Source organism: Lonchura striata, chromosome 14 (assembly GCF_050655825.1).
Source record: "Lonchura striata isolate lonStrDom1 chromosome 14, ASM5065582v1, whole genome shotgun sequence".
Classification (NCBI taxonomy): Eukaryota; Metazoa; Chordata; class Aves; order Passeriformes; family Estrildidae; genus Lonchura; species Lonchura striata.
This window is the reverse complement of record NC_140716.1, coordinates 4,252,134-4,274,116: the sequence shown is the minus strand read 5'-3', so window position 1 is coordinate 4,274,116 and position 21,983 is coordinate 4,252,134. Positions and strand designations below refer to the sequence as shown.

At 37.8% G+C, this 21,983-nt stretch overlaps 1 protein-coding gene across 9 annotated transcripts in view; it reads left to right on the top strand.

Annotated features, from left to right (window-relative positions):
• SDK1 (sidekick cell adhesion molecule 1) overlaps positions 1-21,983 on the top strand; it is a 378,688-nt gene that overhangs the window by 87,931 nt on the left and 268,774 nt on the right. For all 9 annotated transcript variants that reach the window (XM_085592158.1, XM_085592155.1, XM_085592154.1 and 6 more), the window contains one exon: positions 21,400-21,559. In XM_085592158.1, the coding sequence (XP_085448284.1) occupies positions 21,400-21,559 (160 nt within the window). The remainder of the gene's footprint in view (positions 1-21,399; positions 21,560-21,983) is intronic.

Here is a 21,983-nt window from a genome sequence, read left to right as displayed (position 1 = left end):
CTGACTCACCTAGGAGTTGTCTTCCCAGGAACAGCTCCCAGGGAAAATTATTCCACCTAAGGAAAAAATACATTGCATTTTGATGTTGTTGGAAGAAAAAGAACAGCAAAAATTACATCAGGTACTGGTGGCTTTTTCTAGAAGAAAAGGAAGAAACTGATCAATTTCATGAAAAATATTCAAAGCATTGAAAATTGAGGAATAATGCCAGACTTGGTTTTCTCCACATAACTATTTTTGTGGTAGTATATTCTTTTAATATAGATATATTAATTATTGCAACAGAAATAATAGTAATTATAGAACTACAGTATAACTTCTTTATGCTTAAACTCATACATGTCTTTTCTGTTGAAGGACAGAGTGAAAATCTGAAGTGGTGCTTTGGATCTGTTCCCTGGCTTCAGGGATTATCAGAGCTTTCAAATTTTAGTTCTTTTAACAACTTAGCACTAAAACTGTTCCTGATTAATACAAAGAGTTCTGTGGATGATTCTCTGTGTTCACAGACACAAGAATTTAAAACCGCATGTGGCTCAATGATTTTCAAATATCTATATTTAAATAATTCTCTTAAAATATTTGATTAGTCTTGCAACGTGCTGTTTGACATCAAACATTCAGTCAGTGGCCATGATAATTATTTAAGCTAATGTCCTTTTTCCTTGTAAAAGAAGCTTTAACTGGTGGTGAAATATTCTATTCTGTAATACATATAATTTTCAAATGAATACCAAAAAATACACATGTAGGGGCTTTCTTGTGGGTTTTTTGGGTCGTGTTTTGATGGTGGTTGGTTTTTCTCTTCTTAAAATATTTGAGGAAGGGGATCAGAGAGAGAGGGGTGCTTCACTGAATTTTTTCATATTTTGCCACACAAGACTTTGAGTTATTTTTTTCTCTCAATCATTTGAACTTCAATGGTTTTGAAGGACCTTTTCTTCCAAGCCTTCTCCATCCTGCTGTTTAACCTTTCTGGCCCTTTTAATGTGCTTCCTTACTCCAGGCACTTTTCCCTTCTCAGACAAAAAAATACTGTACTCGATTTTGTCATTATTATGGTAACACTTAAACCCCTAAAATCTTGGCTGAAAATAGGTCTTTTTGTGGAAACAACAAAATCCAAAGTATGAAAATATTCCCATGTTTCTATATTAAACTGTTAAAATCTAGGAAATTCCTTGACATAAATTTTAAAATTTAGTTAAAAATACCACCGAGAAAAATTGTAGCAGCTCATTAGCGCAATATCACCTGTGGAGTATTACAGACTCCTTAAATGTTTCTAACAGAAAGCTGATAATTTTAAGGATAAAAGTCTTAACAGGAGCTAATTTGGCAGAACTGGTAAAGTTGATAGATTAGTTCAAAATAGGTAAATATTTGGATTTTTTAAAAGCATAAGCTGCAGACAAGAAAATAATTTGATTATTATTTATCTAAGGCAGAAGTAAAGTTTAGATTTGATGGGGAGTGAAGGTGTAGGGATGTGGGGGGCATTTGGGTTTTGTGTGGGGCTCATGAATGCTACTGAGGGAGTCAGGAATGAAGGGAAAGACTTTGGGGTTATTGAAATCTGAAAATGGGGGAATTTCATAGGCACAAGTCCGTGGCTAATTGGACTCTGTTAATTCCCTGGCAGACAACAGCGTCCTTGCTTTACACCTCTTCTCAGAGTCCTACTCGAGGTGAAGGAAGATGTGTTTGGCACTGCATTGTTTTGCTCTCTTTAATTTATCTCAGGATTTTTTGCTTGCTCTAATGAATGAACTCCAGCTGTTGGATTCCATATGGGAAATGCAGCCAGCGTAGCTCTTCCTGACAACTTGTGCCTGTGCTGTGAAAGCTGAGAATGAATCAGCACGAGAGATCTGGGAGTGATAGTCTAACATAAAACACATGACTGTCATCTATTATTTGGGTGGCAAGAGGAGATAAGGGGGAGGAAAGTTTGCTTTTCAAGCAGGGTTAAAGAAATGAATTTTATATCAGTGCAGTTTGTGGCTCCAATTTAGAAACAATTTACAGTCATTTGGGAAATTCTGTCTTCAGGGGTGGACTTGAAGGTGTGTGCTTGGGAGAAAGGAATGGTCATAGGAGCTTGCCATGACTATGGAAGCTGTGGGGAAAGGAGAAATAAATTTTAAAAGAGAGGAAGAAACCAATCAAACCCCCTCATTTCTCTGCCTCTAGTTGTCACTGCAATTAAAGTAGTTAATGGATGTCTGTGTGTATCACCTGGCAATTCCAATCTGCACAATTTGAAGAAATAAGTAGCAAATAAGAAATAATTTCATTTTATGAATATCTATTTCCTCTGATTTTAAGGACACACTATTTTACTTTTTTTTTTTTCTTTTTTTTTTTTTTTTAACCAGAGACAGCACAAACAGAATGCAGTTGAATTACTAGAACCCTACTTGGATTTTGGAATTTCCATGCAAAATTCTAGATCTCAGGTTAAAACAAAGAGAAATTGTGTTGTATACTGGGTATTTTAGGAGAATTCAGTGCAGAGAATCAAAGCTCTTGTGAAATTTTACCAGAACACTCCTTGCTATTGCAGAGTATTTTCAGCATTTCAGCCCTCACAACACTTCTGGAAGGGAGCTCAGAGGCATGAATGGCCCAGACATCTCCAGTCCTGAACAAAAATACCCACAGCAACCACACAAATAAAAAGAGAAATCTCCTCTTCTATTCTAAGATCTCTTTTCCATGTCAGACACAAGTGCCTGCTCTGGGATGAGCTGATTCAGATTGTTCTTCTCTTTTTCCATTTCCACAGAGCTGAGCTACTCCAGTTTCACCCAGCCTGTTCCTAAGCCCCCTGTACCATGCTTTTTTTGTGTTAAATGTCTACCATTGTCTCTGCTGAGCTTCCTTTCCTTTGCAGTCTCACTTGCTGGAGCTACTTTTCCTACAGCTTCCACATGTTCTCCAAAGCATGGGAATCTTTCAGACATCTTCCGTTTTACTGCAGCTTTCTTCCAAGAAGTGACAGTCCTACATCCCATGGACCCTGAGGAATTTCTGCTGATTTATTTCCCTATGGATTTATCTGTAATTTCAACCCTTGGTTCTTAATGGATAAATGGATTCTTAATGCATCCATTGAGATAAATACAGGTATTTTACAACTTCTAATCATTGTATCAATAGTGAGAAGGATAGACTGAAAAACTCTTACGTTTTTCTCTAAATAGTTTGTTTAGACTAACAATGGTTCCCACAAAAGAAAAGAGAGAAAAAGTGGTTATTTTCAGTCCTTGGTAATGAACAGAGTGCAAGTGTTGAGAAGGATGAAAGCATTAAATGTGTATCTTGTTACATAAACCTCTATCACTGTGCTGGTGTAGCTGCTCTAATTTATTTTTGCCTACGTATGTTTACTTTTTATGGGGCATATCTGGCTGCAGAAAACTTTTTCTTAATTGCTTGAATTCTGAGCTGGAATATTTTATGATGAGCCATGTTTGAGCGTAAATTTTTTTTTAAAGCTTGAACAAGAATGCATAGTTCAAGTCTTTTTGCATAGAGAAATATATGGCAGAACCACTATTGCCATAACAAGATGAAAAAACGCATTGGTTTAGGTGAAGTGAAGCTGTTTAAAATTATGTGTGCACCAAGATTTATTTTGAACTCATGAAGCTTATTTTCATTAATGACCCAACTCTGTTTATTAGAAGGATGTGATAATAATACTTGATAATCTTATCCCTGATGACACCTTCAGAATAGAAGAGGAGCCTGCTCTTTTTATTTGTGTGGTTCTTGAGGGCATTTTTGATCATGGCTGGAGATGTCTGGGCCCTTTGTGTCTCTGAGCTGCCTTTCAGAGGTGTCTCCAGGGCTGAAATGCAAAGTGGACGCCTGATCCCAGGTGGTGAGGCAGCCACGGTTGTTTGATGCTTCCTCTGGATTTGGTGGTGCTGCTCAGTGTCTGAGGGCACAGAAGCCTTGCAAAAGGCATGTTGGAGGTAAATAGATCAGAAGGGAAACGTGGGCACACTGATGCAGGGTTCTTCCACCAAACAATGAGGAGAAAATGTACTTTTGAATGGTTTCTTGATTCAGGTTTTCAAATTCTATCAGCGCAGGGACTCAGCAACAAGCCTCACTATCCGACGTTGTGAAATGATCTGCATTCCCCCGAGGGGTGGAGGAAAAACGGGATTCATGGAGGTTCTATCCTACAGGATACACTCAGAGACGTGACCGTGACTTGTCATGTTTTCAAAAGTCATTTGTCAATAGGCTGGTGCCACAAACAGAATCCCCTGATGAAGGCAGGAGTTGGAGTGTGGCCTCCTGCAAGGGCTGCCGTGAAAACAATTCATCTGGAATCTACTCATGAGAAATGAATTGTAAATTAAAAGAAATTGCCAGTGAGCCTCTCTTGTTTTAGGGTTAAAGATAATTTCTGCCAGTGTATTGACCTCCTCAGACTGAAACTACACCGTATTTCAAAATTTCTATTCTTTTCTCCCTTTCTGCTTGCTGGGTACATTTTATATTTGTTAACTGTAAGAAAATTAGGAGCAACATAAAAAGCTCAACTTCTTTGACTTCTAGAATTTTGGGGTTCTGTGCTTCAGTAGTGTTTTATTGTTCCACTTCTCTTTCACAAAACAGTGTTTCTATTATAAATGCAGTTGATAAAAATCAAAAGATCAGCTTCACTTTTAAATCTCCTGAGAGAATTTAAAGCTCTCAAATTCTCTTGTACAATTTAAAATGAATTTTCACCTTAGAAGTTGGTAGATCCCTTCCATTTTGGCTTCCAAACACTACATAGCTGCCAGAATAGAATTAATGAATATTTTCTTTGAACCTCAGTGTGCACCTGAAGCACTCGTTAACAGTAAAAGGATGGAAGCTGTGCGATAGCTGCCATAGATTTCTATAGTTCCTTTATCTCATATATTGATATCCTATTTTAAGGCCTAATAAAACCTGCTAGTGATGGGGATACTCTTGTGACACGTGAACAGCTGGTATCAGGCATCAGTTTGCAGTAAACACTTGTAGTAAACCAAGGAATTTGCCAAGATCTCTACAAAGTCAGTCTGGAAACTGCCTTCCACAAGGGAAACCTCAGGGCAGACCCACACGGGAGCTGCAGTTTGGTGAACTACACAAATACAATTTTAGTGAATAGTGTTTATTGCTGCTTGCTGAGGTTATGTCAGCACAGCAAATCAAATCCTTCACTTTTTTGCCTTGTTTTAGGGAAAACCACAGTTTTCCCCAGAAATGACTCTTTCAGGACTTGCAGCTAGCATTGAAAAATAGCATTAATTACCTTCGAACACAGGCATGTGCCATTAGTCATGCAGTGTGTGGCAATCTGCTTTTGTGCTGGTTACTTCTGACTTCAGATTCTTTTCCTCTGTGTAATTTGTATTTGTTTGGTTTTTCTGATTTTTTTTTTTTTCGTACTTGTGGACATTCTGACGGGAATGCAGGAAAGCTAGAATTTCTTTTTTTTTTTGTTTTCCTGAGAATTCCAGGATGCTCAGTGGGAACCACATGCAGCTAAAATCAAACAAAACAGGACATTTTGTCCATTTAAGAAATCCTGTGTGCATAAGATGGATGATAATAAATGCTTTGTTTATCTCAGCTATTTTGTTCTGCCAGCTATGCAGGCAGAGCTGCAAGGTAGAAGTCCCTCATCCATAGATTTAATCTTTCTTCAGTTCAAAGCTTTGTAAGTAAAAGCAACCATCTGGGCAGGACAGCTGTTGAGATCCCTCTCTTACAAGCACGGTGCTGGTGCCAAAGTGAAGCTCCGTGCCCTCATGTCATTGTTCCCTCATCAAAAATAAGCAGCCCAAACCCACTCTGTGATCCTTGGAATCCATTGAATGAGACACCAATTCCTCTTAGAATTAGTCTTTGCTAGAGGTTCTTAATAGAGCCTCAACACACAGAGCTCAGTGCATTTTCAGCCAGTGTATGATTAATAAGGACTTGGTTTTGACATTTGAGTGGTTTTACAAATGTTGCTTTTATCAGTCAGTTCAGCTGACCATTCATTCATTTATTCATCTATGGGCAAATCACAGAATGACACAGAATTACAGCAGTTGTTTGTTTTTGTTTTTGTTTTTTTAATTTCTACGATAAATCTGTCCTCTCTGTAAATTTTGGTCTGGAAAAGGAGAAGCCTAAGAAATTAAAATAGAAGAAAATACAAGCATAAGGACATATATTTTCATGAAAGAGCAGGCATTCACTACATTGAAAAAAACCCCCAGCTCAAGCATTATCAAAGTGAACAAAAAAAGGAAATGAACAATGAATGAAAGCAAAGAATTGTTTTTAATATACTTGGCTGGTATTCATTTCAAAGGCACAAGAATAAGGTTCAGGTACATTTAGGAACTTATAATGGAAATTCAGTTGCTTAATGATGCGGATGATTTCCAAGTACCAAAGGGGGGAAAAAAGGCTAAGGCTATACATTTGATTTTTTCTTTTACAATGCTTTTCCTATGTCCTTTTCTGTAGTATTCTTGCCTTCTCAGTATCTGTCTTTGAAATCAATTTCAGATGTCAGGAAGAAAGTTAAAGATGTTGGCAGTAGTTGTCACAGATCAGACTTGGATGTCTCATTAAACTGAGCAAAGAGAGAGTGTGAATCACCTTTAATTTTCAGAATGCTTGGTCTTTAATGTTAAACTGAATGTGATTGATGCCTTGCAGAGTAGTATGTGATAATATTTACTGAAATTTCTCTTAAATATTTGAAGAGATATTTCTGTGTCTGCCTGCTAGGAATGATTTTGGTTTCCTGTGTTCTTCTTTCCTGGCTGATGGCCTCTAAAGTGAACTTTCAGAACAAATGTAGAACAAGTCAGGCATACCCCTGTTGTGTTGATAATATCAACTTGACAAATGTATTCTGAATTTTGCCTGCAGCCATTAAAATGGAAAGCAAAGTCGGAAGTGTTTTATGGGAGTTTTTTTTTATTGCCTGTACCAGCAAATATTGTACTGATTTTGTCAAAGGAAAACATAATTTTTATAAAGCACTTGCCCTATTGACTCCCAACTAGAACAATATATTTTAATCCATCACCATGTTATTTTTAGTGCTCCATTGTTTTATTTGCCATTATTATACTTTTTTCTGTTTACTTCTAAGCTGATATAAACTAAAGGCCAAAAGTCTAAACTAAATAAATATTATCTTAATGCTAATTTAGGCTGACTGTTTATTTATAGAATTTGGTTTTCTATATATAGTATAGACAAATAACAGAGGTTGTTCTTGAACTTTGCATACATAGTTGTAATGATTAGCTTGTATACACAGAAGAGAAGGTCATGTCTGGACATTGATTTTTAGCCATTTGTGCCATTTTTATTAATTTTATTTATTTTTGTAATAAGTTGTATTTGATATACATTGTTATTATTAAATAGAAAGATAAAAATCATCAGCTTCTGCCAAATGCAATGGTTTGGCAAAAAGCACATGTGGGGAAGTGTCTTATGTAATTTAACTTCTTTAATATAGAAATAATAATTTTTGCTGCGAGGCTGCGGGATTGGCCTTTGTCCAATGAATGTTTGCTGTGACTATGAAACACGTTAATTTAATGTGTTTGCACATTAAAGTGGTGTCAAAATAAGTACCTGTGGAGTACTGCTAAACGAAGACAAAAACAACTAATTTGCCTCTTAATGAGCCAGCAATAATGCACCAACATTTCAGTCTGTTTGCTCTTAAGGCAGACAGGGGTTCTGGAGGAGGCTGTTTCAGAGGTTCTCCTCCATAGAGGGAAATCCATGCTGGGGAAAGACATTTTCATAAACCATATCAGTGAAAGCTCTGATTGTGAAAAATGTGAAAATAGGAGTATTTAGGATAAATACTTAAATACTTAGGATAAACCCTTAAAAGAAGGTAACAGGAATATATCACATAATTGATATTTGGGTCAAACTGGTTTTGTGGGTTTTTTTTTAGCAATTCATAGAATCGTAAGATCACAGAATGGTTTGGGTTTAAAGGACATTAAAGTTCATCCAGTTCCAAACCCCTGCCATGGGCAGGGACACTTCCCACCAGACCAGGTTGCTCCAAGCCCCATCCAACAGGGACATGACCTGGAGGTTTTTCCTGCTTTTCTCTTCTTCACGCCATGGCAGGTAGACCAGAGCAAGTGGTCAGGAGGCTGCCCTGTCACCTCCCTTCCTGGGATCACAGGGATTTCTGCTGTGTTAGAGTAGGGGTGTTCTGCCCTGCAACAGAACCTGCAAAATTAACTTTGTTTGTAGCAATGTGTCAGAGCATCGCTAAAGAATCACAACTGTGTTCTGCTTCAGTGACTTTCCCCCAATAAATGAATGTATAGAAACATTTTCTTTTGTCTGTTAAGCAAATAGCTACAGGTTTTTCTTCCTTTTATAAATCTTTTAAAAGATAAGAAACAATCTCTAGGTGTTTCTGGAGACTTTTTCTGTCATTTGTTTGTAAAAGTTTTCTTACTGTTAAAATGGAATGTTTTTTTCATGTGGTGTAGATATATAGTTTTCTTGTGAAGCTTTAGTTTGGAAGGACAGGAACTATACCTGATATTTTTTGTCCCTGTGGCTAAAAATGTGAGGAATTTCAGAGTCAGAAGGGGGAGAATAAGTATTATTTGGGAGGCTTAAACCTCAAACAGCCCAGCTGTTTTCCTGCTGAGCTAGCATTAAATGCCTGGTGGAAGGTGAAGGTAACTTTGTTGATCCAATCTCTCCAAATGCCTCTCTGAAACAACTCAGTGCTCCTGTTGCACAAAGAACTGCTCTTTGTTTCAAAATAACTCGAAGTTGCCAGTCCTTTAAGAGAGTGTAATTATTTCCTCTAGGGAAAATGACATGCCTTAGCTACTCAAAGAAAGCATTTAGGATGCCCTTTCTTACTTGCTTTGTCCTGCAATAATCTACTTTTTCCAGGAGGAACATTTCTGCGGTCACCATTTTTCTCTGGTGTTGCTGGGTGAAAATAAGCTCAGTGTGTGTCATCCTGTGATGCACTCCTGGTAAACTCGGGTAATAATACTTCATCTGTACTTATTCCTTTCTCTCACAGAGTTTAATAAAGGAAATTACTCTGATTAATAGCTTTTAGATTTAACAAACAGCACTGTTTGGGATTATACATCCATCTGGTCCAGTTTCTGAATTGTCAGCTTGATGATGTATGTGGATGTATAGAGCAGGAGCAGATGACTGGAGGGACTGGGGGAATCCTGCAGAGAATTGAGCCAGCAGATTGTTTCCCCCAGTGAGCAATTTTATGGAGCTTGTAAACCAGCCCAGAGCTCACCCCTTACAGGATACAGGAGTGCTCCTGAGTCGAGGTTCTGGCTGATTCCATACTCCTTGTGGATATACATCTTCATTATTGCCAGCTTGGCCGGGCTCGGGGCGAGGAGCAGAGCTTTGCTCTCCATTTGTTTGGGATGCTGAGCAGGCTTTGGCCAGCCTGTCTGTATTTGTTGGCTTGGTGTCCAGCAGGTGCTGCTGCCTGGGTGTGAGAGCAGGATTAGGATGCAGCATGGTCCATGTAATGTGTAGGGTTTGGTGCTTTCCTCCCTGCCAGGCTGTGTGCTGTGGGACAGTGGCATGGGACGAAGGCTGGTGTTGGATTTCTGAGTGAGCACCAAGTGCTCTGTGTTAGACCTCCTGGCCAGTCTCCCACAGGCTCTGTCTTCTCCTCACCCACAGTTTGCAGCAGGACACAAAGGTTAAATGTGCACAATTCCCACTTGTCACTTGGATGATCTTTTCTCATGGCTCGGGTGCCTGACAGCTCCCAGAGATTCCTGCAGACGTACAAGCCAGGCTGGATGTGAGCAGCTGATCCCCTGCCTCATACCCATTCTTCTTGAACAGTTTAGAAGAGTTTTTGTGAAGAGAAGAAGAATAATCTTTTGCTGGATTATTTTAAACTAAATACTCCAACTCTGAGGACAGCCTCATGACTTTTTTTGCATTACTCTCAGCCTCACTGAAGGTGTTAGCAAGGTTCTGCAGGGCATAAGTTAGCAAGTAGACTAAATGGTTTCTTTTAGATTTTTTTCTTTTTTTTGGCTTAAAATTTTTTGTTAAATAGAATTTTATCTTTTTCCAAGGTTTGAAGGCAACTTTACAAACTTCTCTCTGACTTAGACTCACCATTGTTTTTCAATTTTTCCTTTTTGTTAATTATTTCTCAAATATGCTAAGACAACTCATAAATTGTAGTCATTGCTTGTTACTTCTCATAAATGCTGTCCAAAGCAGCTGCGCTGATGGAGTAAAGCCTCCTTGTACTTCACTGAATCTTGTGGTACAACAGAGGTATCTTTTTATTTTCTAGTCAGATAAATTACTCTAAAATATAATGATTACATGAATTACTTCGAAAGGATAACACTTCAAGTTTACATTCATTACCTTTTATGACTGGGAAAAGCCCATCCTATGACAATTTTTAATGCAAAGGGACTTTTTTTGTCATTCTGTGAACTGGAAATAACATATTGTACAATTATTACTTGCGTCCTGAGAAATCTATCAATAATAGAAGGAAAACAATTTCCCCTTCTATTTCAGTACATAATTATACATTCTGTATATATACACACTTCTGATAATGCGTTTTAACCAATATTTTATTGATTTACTGGAGTTACATACAGAGTAATAAATAGCTTTCAGTTCTTTGGGATTTCATAATTTTATTATACTTTATATCTTCTTTACAAATAGGACAAATGAATAATGAGAACTAGTTACTTTGTGACCTGTATCTCTCTTCAAAATGTGCAGGTGCAGTAGTACTGGCTCTTAGGATGGTTTTTGACTGAGTGTTTCTTTTATTGCAGCTCATAATGCAGTGAATGCAGTCTTTGAAGTTGATTTATGATCAAAATTTTTCATATACATCCTGTAAAATTCTAAGCACTTTAACTGTACCATGTTTGCAAATAGTGAAGTAATCAGCTACTGTTTGGGGGTTTTTTTATCCTTTTATTTGTATGTTGAGATGGAAGTACTTTGTACTGAACGTGGAGATGTGGTTCTCTAGTAAATTATATTTGAAGTTTGGGAGGTGCAATTCATTGTTCCTGTATCCTCTAGGATACCAACATTTAATATAACAGTTCTGTACACAGAGCAGTCTGCTGCTGATAGCTTCAGGCTTTAGCATTAAAAGAAAAAAAAAAAAACCAAAACCACAAATCAGCCAAAATCAAACCCCAAATTCCAAAACCCCCAAACTTCCAAGAACCCAAGGAAGAAGAAAACTTTTAGCATCTTAATAAAGTTAAGATGTTATTTTCAAAACACTGTTTAAATTCCCTGTTTGCCTAACTGGGGCTTAACCCTGTCTGGTTTACAAATAAGTCTTTTATTTTTCCTATACATATGCTTTTGATGTATGTCATCCATCAATGCTAGCAAGAACAGTAAATGCATTGATCTATTGCTGCACTTGACAAGTTAAATAACACTTTATGTAAGAAGTATTGATTTATAAAATCCAGTACATGTAATTAACATTAGAACTGTCAAAAGTTGAAAACAGTATTAACTTGCTGCTTATTTATAACCCAAAGAAAATTTAATAAAATATCCAGAATAATCAACTAACTCCTTTTCTTTGCCTTCAGATATGTCAAGCTCAGTTATGTTTGCTAGAACAGTGATATGTTTCTTCCCATTTTGACAAGAAGAAATTACATGTTTCATTGGTATCACCAAAAATAATTCTATAGTCTCTGGTTCTGTGTATTTTCCTTGAAGTGGTGAAAGAATTCCACTTGGGTAGTTCTGAAAGGATTTGTTGTAAAAGACATGGAAATAAGTGGTGCTATTTGGGAAAATGAAGGTGCCCAGTTTGTGTGAGGCTTCCAAAGAGCCTTTGATCCATCCCATTGGGAGTGTCTGCACAAATCCCCTGAGAGCTCTGCAAGGGTCATTCTGTGCTTCTGTCTCCCACCAGGTGCCTGTCCCAGAGTTTTCTTTAAGATGTAGGAATATTTCAGTTGGGTCCTGTGAACTTTGTACTGTGCTTTGTTGGCATTTCTGTCCTAATCCAGCATCACACAGGGACATGAACAGTCCCGTCTCTGCTCAGCGTGATGTGGGCTCCTGTGCCCATCACCCTCCAATTCAGTGACACCACTCAGGTCCTTTTGAGTTGAGTTTCTTGAGGCATGCGTTACCCAGTTTCTAAACCTATTTACATTTTTCAAGTTTACAAAAAAAAAAAAAGAAAGCTGCAAGTTACACTTAAACAAAATAACAATAGCAGTGAGCAGTAGGCATTGCTTTTAACAAAGGCTGGAGCATGAATCATTTCCCCTCCAGCCCCCTTCATCAAAAGAGATGTGTTTATATCTTCTCTGGATATTCATAGCTGCTTTGCTATTTAGAAATAAATTCTCCTTGAGAACATAAATAGGTGCCTGACATGGCTTTCAGGTCTGGCAGTGCCTTTGCTGTTCCTTTGTTTCCTCCTGCTGCTCTTGTGTTTCTGTTCTGGTACTTCCAGACACTCCTCAGCTGTTTACCTTTTTGATTTAATTTATTTTCTGCACACTGAGAATGCCTCTTATAGCAGGCACAAACTTGAGGAAAGCACATTTATGTTTTCATCTTTTCTCTCCTGTTACCTGTTCTGTAGGGTTTCATCTCTCCTTCGTGCCGGTGTCAATTGGAATATTTAGAGGATAGATTTTTAAATTGCTGGTTAGATATCAGTGTGATCAGGCTGCCCTGTAGTAGTTGGAGATTGTAGATTATGTAGCAGCAACAATAGTTTCTTTTGTGGTTAAAATAATGAAGGAAATCCTGCTATATTTGGATTCCCTTTCAGCGAGGCAGCTCTGCCTTCTACCTGCTGTGGGCCAAGGTTTAAACACTAACAACTTATTTCCTCGAGTCTCTGAGTGAGGCTCTGTAAACATCCCTGTATGAAGAGGATATGAAAAGCACAGAGGTTGTGCTTTGATACCAAATTCAGAGGCTGGAGGTTTCTTTGGAGATTTTGTTTTGGTTTTCATAGTTAATGGGTTCTCTTTCATTTGCCCACTTTGTACAGATGTGCCTTTTTCTTTCAGTGCATTTGTAACTTTCTTAAAAATATCCTCATAAATATTAAAAAAAAATTCTGGAGCTTTTTTTTTGTGGATGAACTACACTAAACATAATTTTAGAACATCATATGTAGCCTTTTGATTTCTAATCTTGCAGCAGGTAGTGGCTTTAAGCTGAAAGAGGGTGGCTTTATGTGGGATATTGAGAAGAAATTCTGCCCTGGGAGGGTGGGGAGGCCCTGGCACAGGGTGCCCAGGGAAGCTGTGGCTGCCCCAGCCCTGGAAGTTGCTTGGAGCAACCTGGGACAGTGGAAGGTGTCCCTGCCATGGCAAGGGGTGGCACTGGATGGGCTTTAAGGTCTTGCCAACTCAAACCATTCTGGGATTCTGAGGTATTCCATAAATTCCCAGAACTATGAATAGTGGCTGCCTTCTGATAAACAGTAAGCCAATATAATTTTTTTGCCCTGAACTGAACTGAATTATTACAGGTGATCAGGAAGTGAGACTAAAACATGAGGTGTAGAAATTAAATGGGAAAAGGAAGCCTTAGTGGGACTTTAGGTTAATACATCAGGAGCTGCTTGAGGCTCAGTTAAAATGATATCAGCTCATTATTTTTTTTCTCCTTGGCTGGTCTGCTAAAGAAATCAATTTTAAGAAAAGAATAATACAATTGCATGTAGGAAAGTTTTTCTTGGTGTATTTGGGGATAACTGAGAGAGGTTTATGTTGAATTTTAACGGAGGTGTGTTACCAACCATTGTCTATTTTTTTTTTTTTCTTTTTTTTTCTATCAGAATCCAGATCCTATAAAAAGTCTGCTCTGGCTCTGTTTTGAGTGTTTCTAATAAAACTTGAGAAATCTTTTCTCAAAAGGGAATTCTTCAAGAAGTGATTGTGTAGTGAATGAAAAGAGGGTCTTTAAATAGATGGCAGAGTATTAGGGAGTAGATTTTATGAATACAAAGAACAGGTTATGTTTAAGGACTTTTAAGCAGTCTGTGATAATAAGATTTTCTTTTTTTATCATAAAAAAATCCTGCTCTGACTTTTTTCTGTTGTCTCAGGATGCAAATGGATTTTTGTAGTTCATCTAAAGCTGTTCATAAAGAAAAATGGAAGAAGGCTAAGAGATAACAGGAAATGTTTATGCCTTAAAACAGGGAAAAAAGGTTGGAAACACCAAAAGAGGTTCTACTGTATCTAGTCACTTCATGGCGTTTATCTTAGAATTATAGAAGTTTCTAGGGAATGAATTAGGATGTTTGTTCTTTTAAGCAATACAATGTGTTAGCCAAGATTTGGGAAAAACATTTGGTATGTTTGCATCAAGAAATGAGGAGCAGAGAAGCCAACTGGAATGTGCAGTGCCATTTAGGTAATTCTGAAATAGAGAAGTGATGCTTCAATTTAAAAAAAAAAAAAAGAATTTTTAATTAAATCTGCTTAACTATCAGTGTGAAGCACTCATTCTTGCCACTTGGGATTCCTATTCTATTGAATTGTTGAAAGCTAATCATAACTATACATTACAGAATGTTTCGTTTTCCTCTTGGGATGGGCTGCAACAGGTTTGCAATCTTTAGTTCAATATTTCTTCCATCCAAATCAAATATATGATTGGCAATTACCCAATAGCTAACTTGCCAATTAGTTATGTGAGCTATTCAAGGCAAAAAAAAAGAAGTTATCCTTTGAAATCTTGTCTCCCTGTGAGTGTGCATTTAAAAGAAATAAATGTCACTTATTCTAAAAATATGTGGGCTTCCTCACAGAATTTGCTGAGTCCTAAAACAATTTAATTCCATCCCCAATTAAACCTCTAAAAGCATCATCCATCAACCTCAGCTGATATCTGTATTTGCATTCAGGGATTATAATAGAGGTACCCTAAAAGAAGGTTATCTTCTTAATCTGTAGGACGACAAAAATGGGCAGCTTGGGCTCATTTACTTGAAGTATGAAATCGAGAAAGAAAGACTGATTTAAATACAGTTGCTTCAGTACTCTTCCAATATAAAATCAGATATCGTCTTTGATGAAAGTTCAGGAAATCCATTTTGAGAGAATGCTTTATACCATTGTGTGAAAATTCTTAGCTGTTGCAGTATATTTGAAAAATAACCTGATATTTTAATGAAATATTCACTACGATGCATCAGTCCTTTGCAATCGAGGTTTAGAGTGAGGTAGTAAAATGCAATTTAAATTTAATTGTTGTGCTTGGTGATTTATGTCACACTTCCAACCACAAAAATTTGAATCTCAAAGATACAGTATTTTGGGTAAAATAGACTTCCTGCAAATCAATACAGTTAAAGTGACTGAATGCTCTAATGTATGTTTGACATTGTTGACAGTTTATGAATAGATCTTATACTAACTTCCCCAGCATCTCACCAATGTATTTTAGAAGATTTGAATTCAAAAGAAGATTGATTCAAATATATCTCGAGTTCAATCTGACTTTCTGGTACATTTCCCGGGATTTACTGTGTTATAATTTCAAATTCATATGTCATATAATCTATTGAATTTCATTTCCACAAGAGAATACAACTTGCATCCAGAGCTAGCACATGTATGCATGTATATCAGAAACTCTAAGATTAGAAAACTGAGATAGCAAGACTAAAAGGTCCTTTTGAAAAGGAAATACTGAAAAATCTTTTCCATATCCAACTTGGGAGTAAGAAGAAAAGCCATTTTCCCAGGAAGTTGCAGTTATTTGCTGTCAGAGCAGAGCAGCTCGACTGTGCTCACATCTGAACTTCAGTCTGGTCTTGAATGGATTTTGCTGCCCACAGTTGTGGCAATTTCTGTGGATTGCTGAAAAGATTCTTCCTGTCTCTAGTTTGGGTTTCCTGACTCCAGTTGCCATTTTACCTTTATATTTGTATTACACATTCAATGTCCCAGACAGACTTTTTGGGATACTCTTCCCATGGCAGTCATTGTTTACCCACCTGAAGGTTCACATCTCCTTTCCTGGCAGACACTGAGGGCAAAAACATTTCTGTGTTGCTGATCTCCTGGGCTGATCGTTCAGTCTCTACCTCATTTTCCTCAGAAAATTTTTTAGGCATAATCTGTTCTTTATTTTCCTGTCTCAGCTGATCGTACCTTTAGAAGCATATGAAGAAACAGTAATGTGCATCATGTTTTGACTGGAGATTAATAAGCTAAAATCATCAGTCAAAACTCTCTTTTCAATATTGAACCTGTAGGGCCAACAGAGCAATGGAAAGGCAGCTGCTCACCTGGTATTTGTTAATATTTGCTCTGAATTGCTGATTTGTGTGCAGGTTGATCTACTTTTAATATTCAATATTAGCTCACTTAAAAATGACTTAAAAGTAGAGATGCATAACAAAGACAAATAGCAGTGGCACTGGGGATCTTTCAGCCTGCTCTCAGCACTCCCTTCCTTTTCCTTCCTCTGAGTGTTCAGGACCACAGAATCTGGTTTTTTCAGGAAGTGAATACCTGATTTTGTCTGTAACTGTTGGTATCCAACTTTTCTGGAGGAAAAAAAGCTGGGATTTGAAGAGGGTAGTTGCAGTGGATTTTACTGATGGGGGTGATGTGGTACTTCCCTGGAGTACTTTAACTTTCCTTTTCTCTGCAGGGTAGAGGTTCTCAAGATCAAATTGTCTTTAATTAAAATTTATTAATTCCTGAGGGACAGGACTGTGCAATTGCTTTCAAGATCTTGTAAGACCTTGTAGTAACTGAAAGATCTATTTAATCTGACTTTGCCTTATGTGTTTTACAAATGTAAGCTCTTCAAGGGTTCAGAATCATTATCTGAGCCTTGTTAATTTGTTTGTTAGAGGGAATGTTTGAGGTCCTTGAGATGGTGCTCTCCTGTTTCTGGAGTCACATTCACTCGTGCAATCCCTATGAGACTGGGGTTCCTTGGCTATTTAATGAGTATCTATTCATGGAATTTTGTTGCCATTCCAAAGCTGTCCAGCCAGGCTGCCTCTTCTTCTTGCAGTCCTGTTTGTAAATTTGTGCCTGAAGGTGATTTTCAGGGAGAATGAAGCACGAGGGAGCTTTCAGCTCTCCTGTGGTGCAGCTCATCTGCCAGGGCTGGGGACAAGCCCAGGGTAGAGGACAATGGTACCCAGCACCATTTTGTACATAAATGTCAGCATTAGTCCAAGAAAAACTGTCTGGGTGTTGTTGAAGTTATTCCTGAAACTTTATTTTGGGATAAAATCTGTCTAAGCTTTGCATGTACCAAAGAAAGAAACTTAATGGGCCAGCCCAGCGATGTAATGAAACTCAGGCAGTTTGGAGGTGCAGAAAAGCAAGGCAGAAAAGCTGTGGAGCAAATTTCTAGATAATTTTGGCATATTCAATTCTACTTCTTCTTGAGATGTACATAAAAATAAATCTGCAGCATCCTTTTAAGGACACGAGTCAGGATGTTGGCGAGTTTGGTAAGCAGTCTTAATGAAAATTTACTGAAGCTGTAAATATACATGTGCCAACAGATTGGCACCTTATCCCTTTGCTCCTTCTTGCAACTCAAAAAGTTCTTTAATTACCATTACTTTTATTTTTTAATCAACATAGCTGAAGAGGCAGAGAGGCTGGAAGTATCAGCACATTTAGGAAAAGCAACAGTGTATAGCATGAGTGCTTGTCGGATTTTTTTTTTTTTTTTTTTGGTAGGCAGAAAAGTATTCTAGCCAAGAATAATAATTTCAAAATTTTATATTTTTGGTTTTAGGACTCAGAATATCTTTTCATTAGTATTTTACTCCATTCTTGAAGAGTATGAAACAAAAAATGCCTTCCTGGCTTCTAAACCCTTGGTTGGCCAAGGTTACCCTCCTGGTGAGCCCCTTCTGTAGTTAATTACTGAGTGCAAGTATCTCATACCTATTAAATGCCCCTTGTGTTTTCCATCTCTCAGTCAGTTACTTTTTTCCCACAACCCCTCTGAGATGGCTTTGATTTTTTTCCTTGCCAATTTTCCTGTTTCCCTAGGATGCTCTATAATAACCAGACTTTTCCTTGCAGGTCCAGGTTTAAATTCTGCTTTCCATTACAGATTAAGGCTGTAAATAAAGCCCAGGGTGCAGCCTGAGGTGTGAGCAGCCCTGTGCTGCAGAAATGCCAACGTCATCAAAGCTGCCTCTCTGCAAAAAAATTTTTGCTCTGTATTTTATTTTCATTTCTGCTTTCAGTGAATATTTAGTGATCTCTGATTGCATAATTGAATTTGATAAACTGATGGTATGTGATTGATGAGAAAGTCAGGAGTAAAGGATTAGAAGATAAAATTACTTCAAGGGTTTAAGTAAATCTTCCAGAGAGCCAGGGTAATTTATAAAGCATGCTATACTCTTTATAAAAATATTCCCGTAGGTCTATTAAATTTTAGCTTCTAACAGAACTGGATTGAGTTTTGAGAATCATTTTCATGTAATAACAGCTTGATTGTGATGCTTTAAATGGAAGATAGCTCTGAGTGGGCTGCAGCATCACTGGCTTTGGAATATTTGAGTAGGAAATATAGGGCTGAATGAAGACTTGTGGGCAGCACTTTGTCTTCCAAATGCATCATTTTTTTTCTTGGAAAGACATAAGTTAGGAGTAAGTGGATAATTCAGAGTAAGTAATGAAGGAGGTTGTGCTGCTGAGTCTGTAAATCACTGAAAACAAGGATCAACAATTGACTCTGGTGCAGACATCACTTCCACTGAGATCTCCCTCAGTGACTAAACTTTCTTTGGGGAGGAACAGTTTAGGGGACTCATTCCAGGAGCCTCTGTACATGAGCAGGTAAATGTTGTTTTCAGGAGACTCAGCACGAATCATTTCACTTTACCAGCTGGGCTCTGTTATCTTCCCCTGAACACCAGCACTGCTCCCAGCTGCTGCTTTTCCATCTCCAGAGGAAGCCTGACACCTTTAATCTTACCAGGGTAGAATGCCTGAAACTCCCTGGGGAGACTCCCCAAAATGCCTTTGACAGGATTTAACATTTTCTCTCTTGTTTAGAAATACCTTAGTAAAAATTTGCTTTTCTCTCTGGGTAAAATAACTGTATTGCACAGGAACATCCTCTAACTCCAACCTTAATTTTTCTTTATAGCATTTAAAATATTGGTCTGTTTTACTAGTTAGGAGACAATGAAAATTGGGATAAGATGATTTCACAATAATTGCAGTCATTAAAACAACAACTAAAGAGAAGCTTTGCAGAATATATTTTCAGTCATGTAATAGTGTGGAGAAGTGTAAAAACTTTCCTTGGCTTGTCTGCTAGCTTGGAACTGTTCCAGTTTTCTCATATGCTGAATTGTTGTAGCTTCCTATATAGCCAATTTAGAGAAGATGCTGCTGATCTGCACTTGTCATGAATCAGGTTGTTTGAAAGACAGGTTATTTAAAATGCAACAAATCAGAAAAGGACCCTATCCCTAATCCAGTTTTTAATTTAGCTTGTTAGCTTGGATTTTGTGTGATAGTTTATAAGTGTTACTTTAAGATTATATGTTTTTTCTTTCTGCATAAATGACTGTGTTCCTGAAGTTAAATCCTAAATATTCAGGAGACAATTTGTCAATCCAAATCATCTAAAAATTCAGGAGACGATTTGTCAATCCAAATCATCTAAAAATTCAGGAGACGATTTGTCAATCCAAATCATCAGATGAGTGGGGAGCTGTGGTTGATTTATGGCCCATTGCAGGAGATATTTGGCAGCAGTGGGCCTGGGGCTCCCTGGCCACACTCAGCTCTGCCCTGGGACCCTTCAGTGATAACAAATCTGTGCTGCCCCATGCTGTGCAGTCAGAAACATTCCCTGAACAGAGGCAAAGTGAAAGATAAAGGCTTGGAGACTTGGACATGCCTGGTGGAACACCAGGGTCACTGGGAAACCCCCACCAGCACCCTTGGGCCAAGCTCCTGGGGCTGTCCTGTCAGTGATTCTGGGATCTGTGGACTCAAAAATTCCAGCCAGCCTTGAACAGCACATGAGGGCACTCAAAACTGTAAAAAATATGTTAAACTCTTTAAATATAAAAAGCCTGATTATATATAAAATTCCAAGTATAAAAATGCCCGAGATTTTTGTGTAAAATAAATGTTTAAAGGAAGGTTTGCAGTTTAACTGAACCATTACTTGCACTGGGACAACGTTTGTATATTTTGGGTTTTTTTCTGTATTTTATATATAAAGTACGCACACACACCCTGCATACTTGAATGAAGAGCTCAGTATTGTCTATGTGTTCAGTATTATTAATATTTTATATTACATTTCTGACTTCGAATATAACTCCTGTTGTTTATGTGTAATCATAAAATCTGAAAGTGTTCCAGGCCAGGTTGAATGGAGCAACCTGGTCTGGTGGAAGGTGTCTGTGCCCATGGGAGGGGTTGGAACTGGATGAGTTGTAATCTCCCTTCCAACCCAGACCATTCTGGTTTAAATTCAGTTATAGAAGGTATTTGTATGCTCCTAAAATTAAGCCTATAGTTCCTGTACAATTACAAGCAAAAATTCAACACGTAAAGTGTGAAAAGCCTTCATCTTCCAGATGTGACTGGGGTAGATCTCTAGCAGGTGTGGACTCAGAATCAATCTGTATTTGAGCAGAGCTTTGGCAGTTTACCCATCAAGAATTTTGCTACTTTGAGTGTTTTATTTGTGATACACAAGAGTCTGAGATTACTTGTGACCCTTGCATACTACTGATGTACCCTAATTCTAAAATCTGTTAGTTGCTTCAGGTAATATAATTTAACATATTTCGGTTTGTAAGAACATTGAAAAATACATTAAACTTGTGAGGTGTTTTTTCTAAATTCTTTTCCTTATCAAGAATCTTCATTTACCCTGAGACTTTTCCTGCTGTGATAATAATTTCTATCCAAGATTACACTTCTGGTTCCTATTCAAGAAATTAAAAAAAAAAGGTAAAAAAAAAAAAAAGTTTTGAGAGGATTTAATCCTCAGAAAGGAGAAGAGGGGGAAAAAAAACCTATTAGGGTTGTTCACTGCCTGCCACAGCAGGCAATGTTGGAATTTTCTTCTGAAGAAAGAGTAAACATGGACAAAAGCTTGTCTTAGTGGGCAAGGACAAAGTTTATCAAAATCTTGGTAATTCTGCCCCTAAAGATAAAGCTTAGCTATGAATGCACCAGTGCAAGCCTTAGCTGAATCATGTTGTTTCTTGTTTTACCATGACCATGTTGAGGAGAAATTAGCTAAATATCAGTAGTTTCTCCTATATTTTCCTAAATAGCCTCCAAACACATTTTTTCCTTTGTATTTCAGGGGATGTTGCTCCATTCTTCAAGACAGAACCAGGCTTGCCCCAGATCCACCTGGAAGGAAACAGACTGGTCCTTACGTGCCTTGCTGAAGGCAGCTGGCCCTTGGAATTCAAGTGGTTGCACAACGACAGTGAAATAACCTCCTACTCCAGTGAATACAAGTAAATAACATCCATATAATCACCTCTGCTAGTGGAACTGCAAAAAACAACCACAAACCAAACCCCACCCCCTCCATTTCCCAATGCCTCCAAGAGCTTTGTAGATAAAGACACAGGGATGTGGGGGTTCATTATGAAAGAAGAGTAGGTTTTGTAAACAGATGAGATTCCTTTGCTGAAAATGCGACTTGACACTTCATAATGTGGGTTTTAACATGGAATTTTTAAGTACCAGAAGTGCCTTTTGTTGGAGATGTAACATTTACCTGTGTTCGTGATAAACAGGAGACACATTCCTTAGCCAAATGTTACATATGATGTGTGAACTCATCCTCGAACAGAGCCAAGCTCGCTGGGACTCTCCGTCTCCATCAGATCTAGAGGAATGTGGTCTGTCCTAAATTCCACACAAAACTTTCTGCTT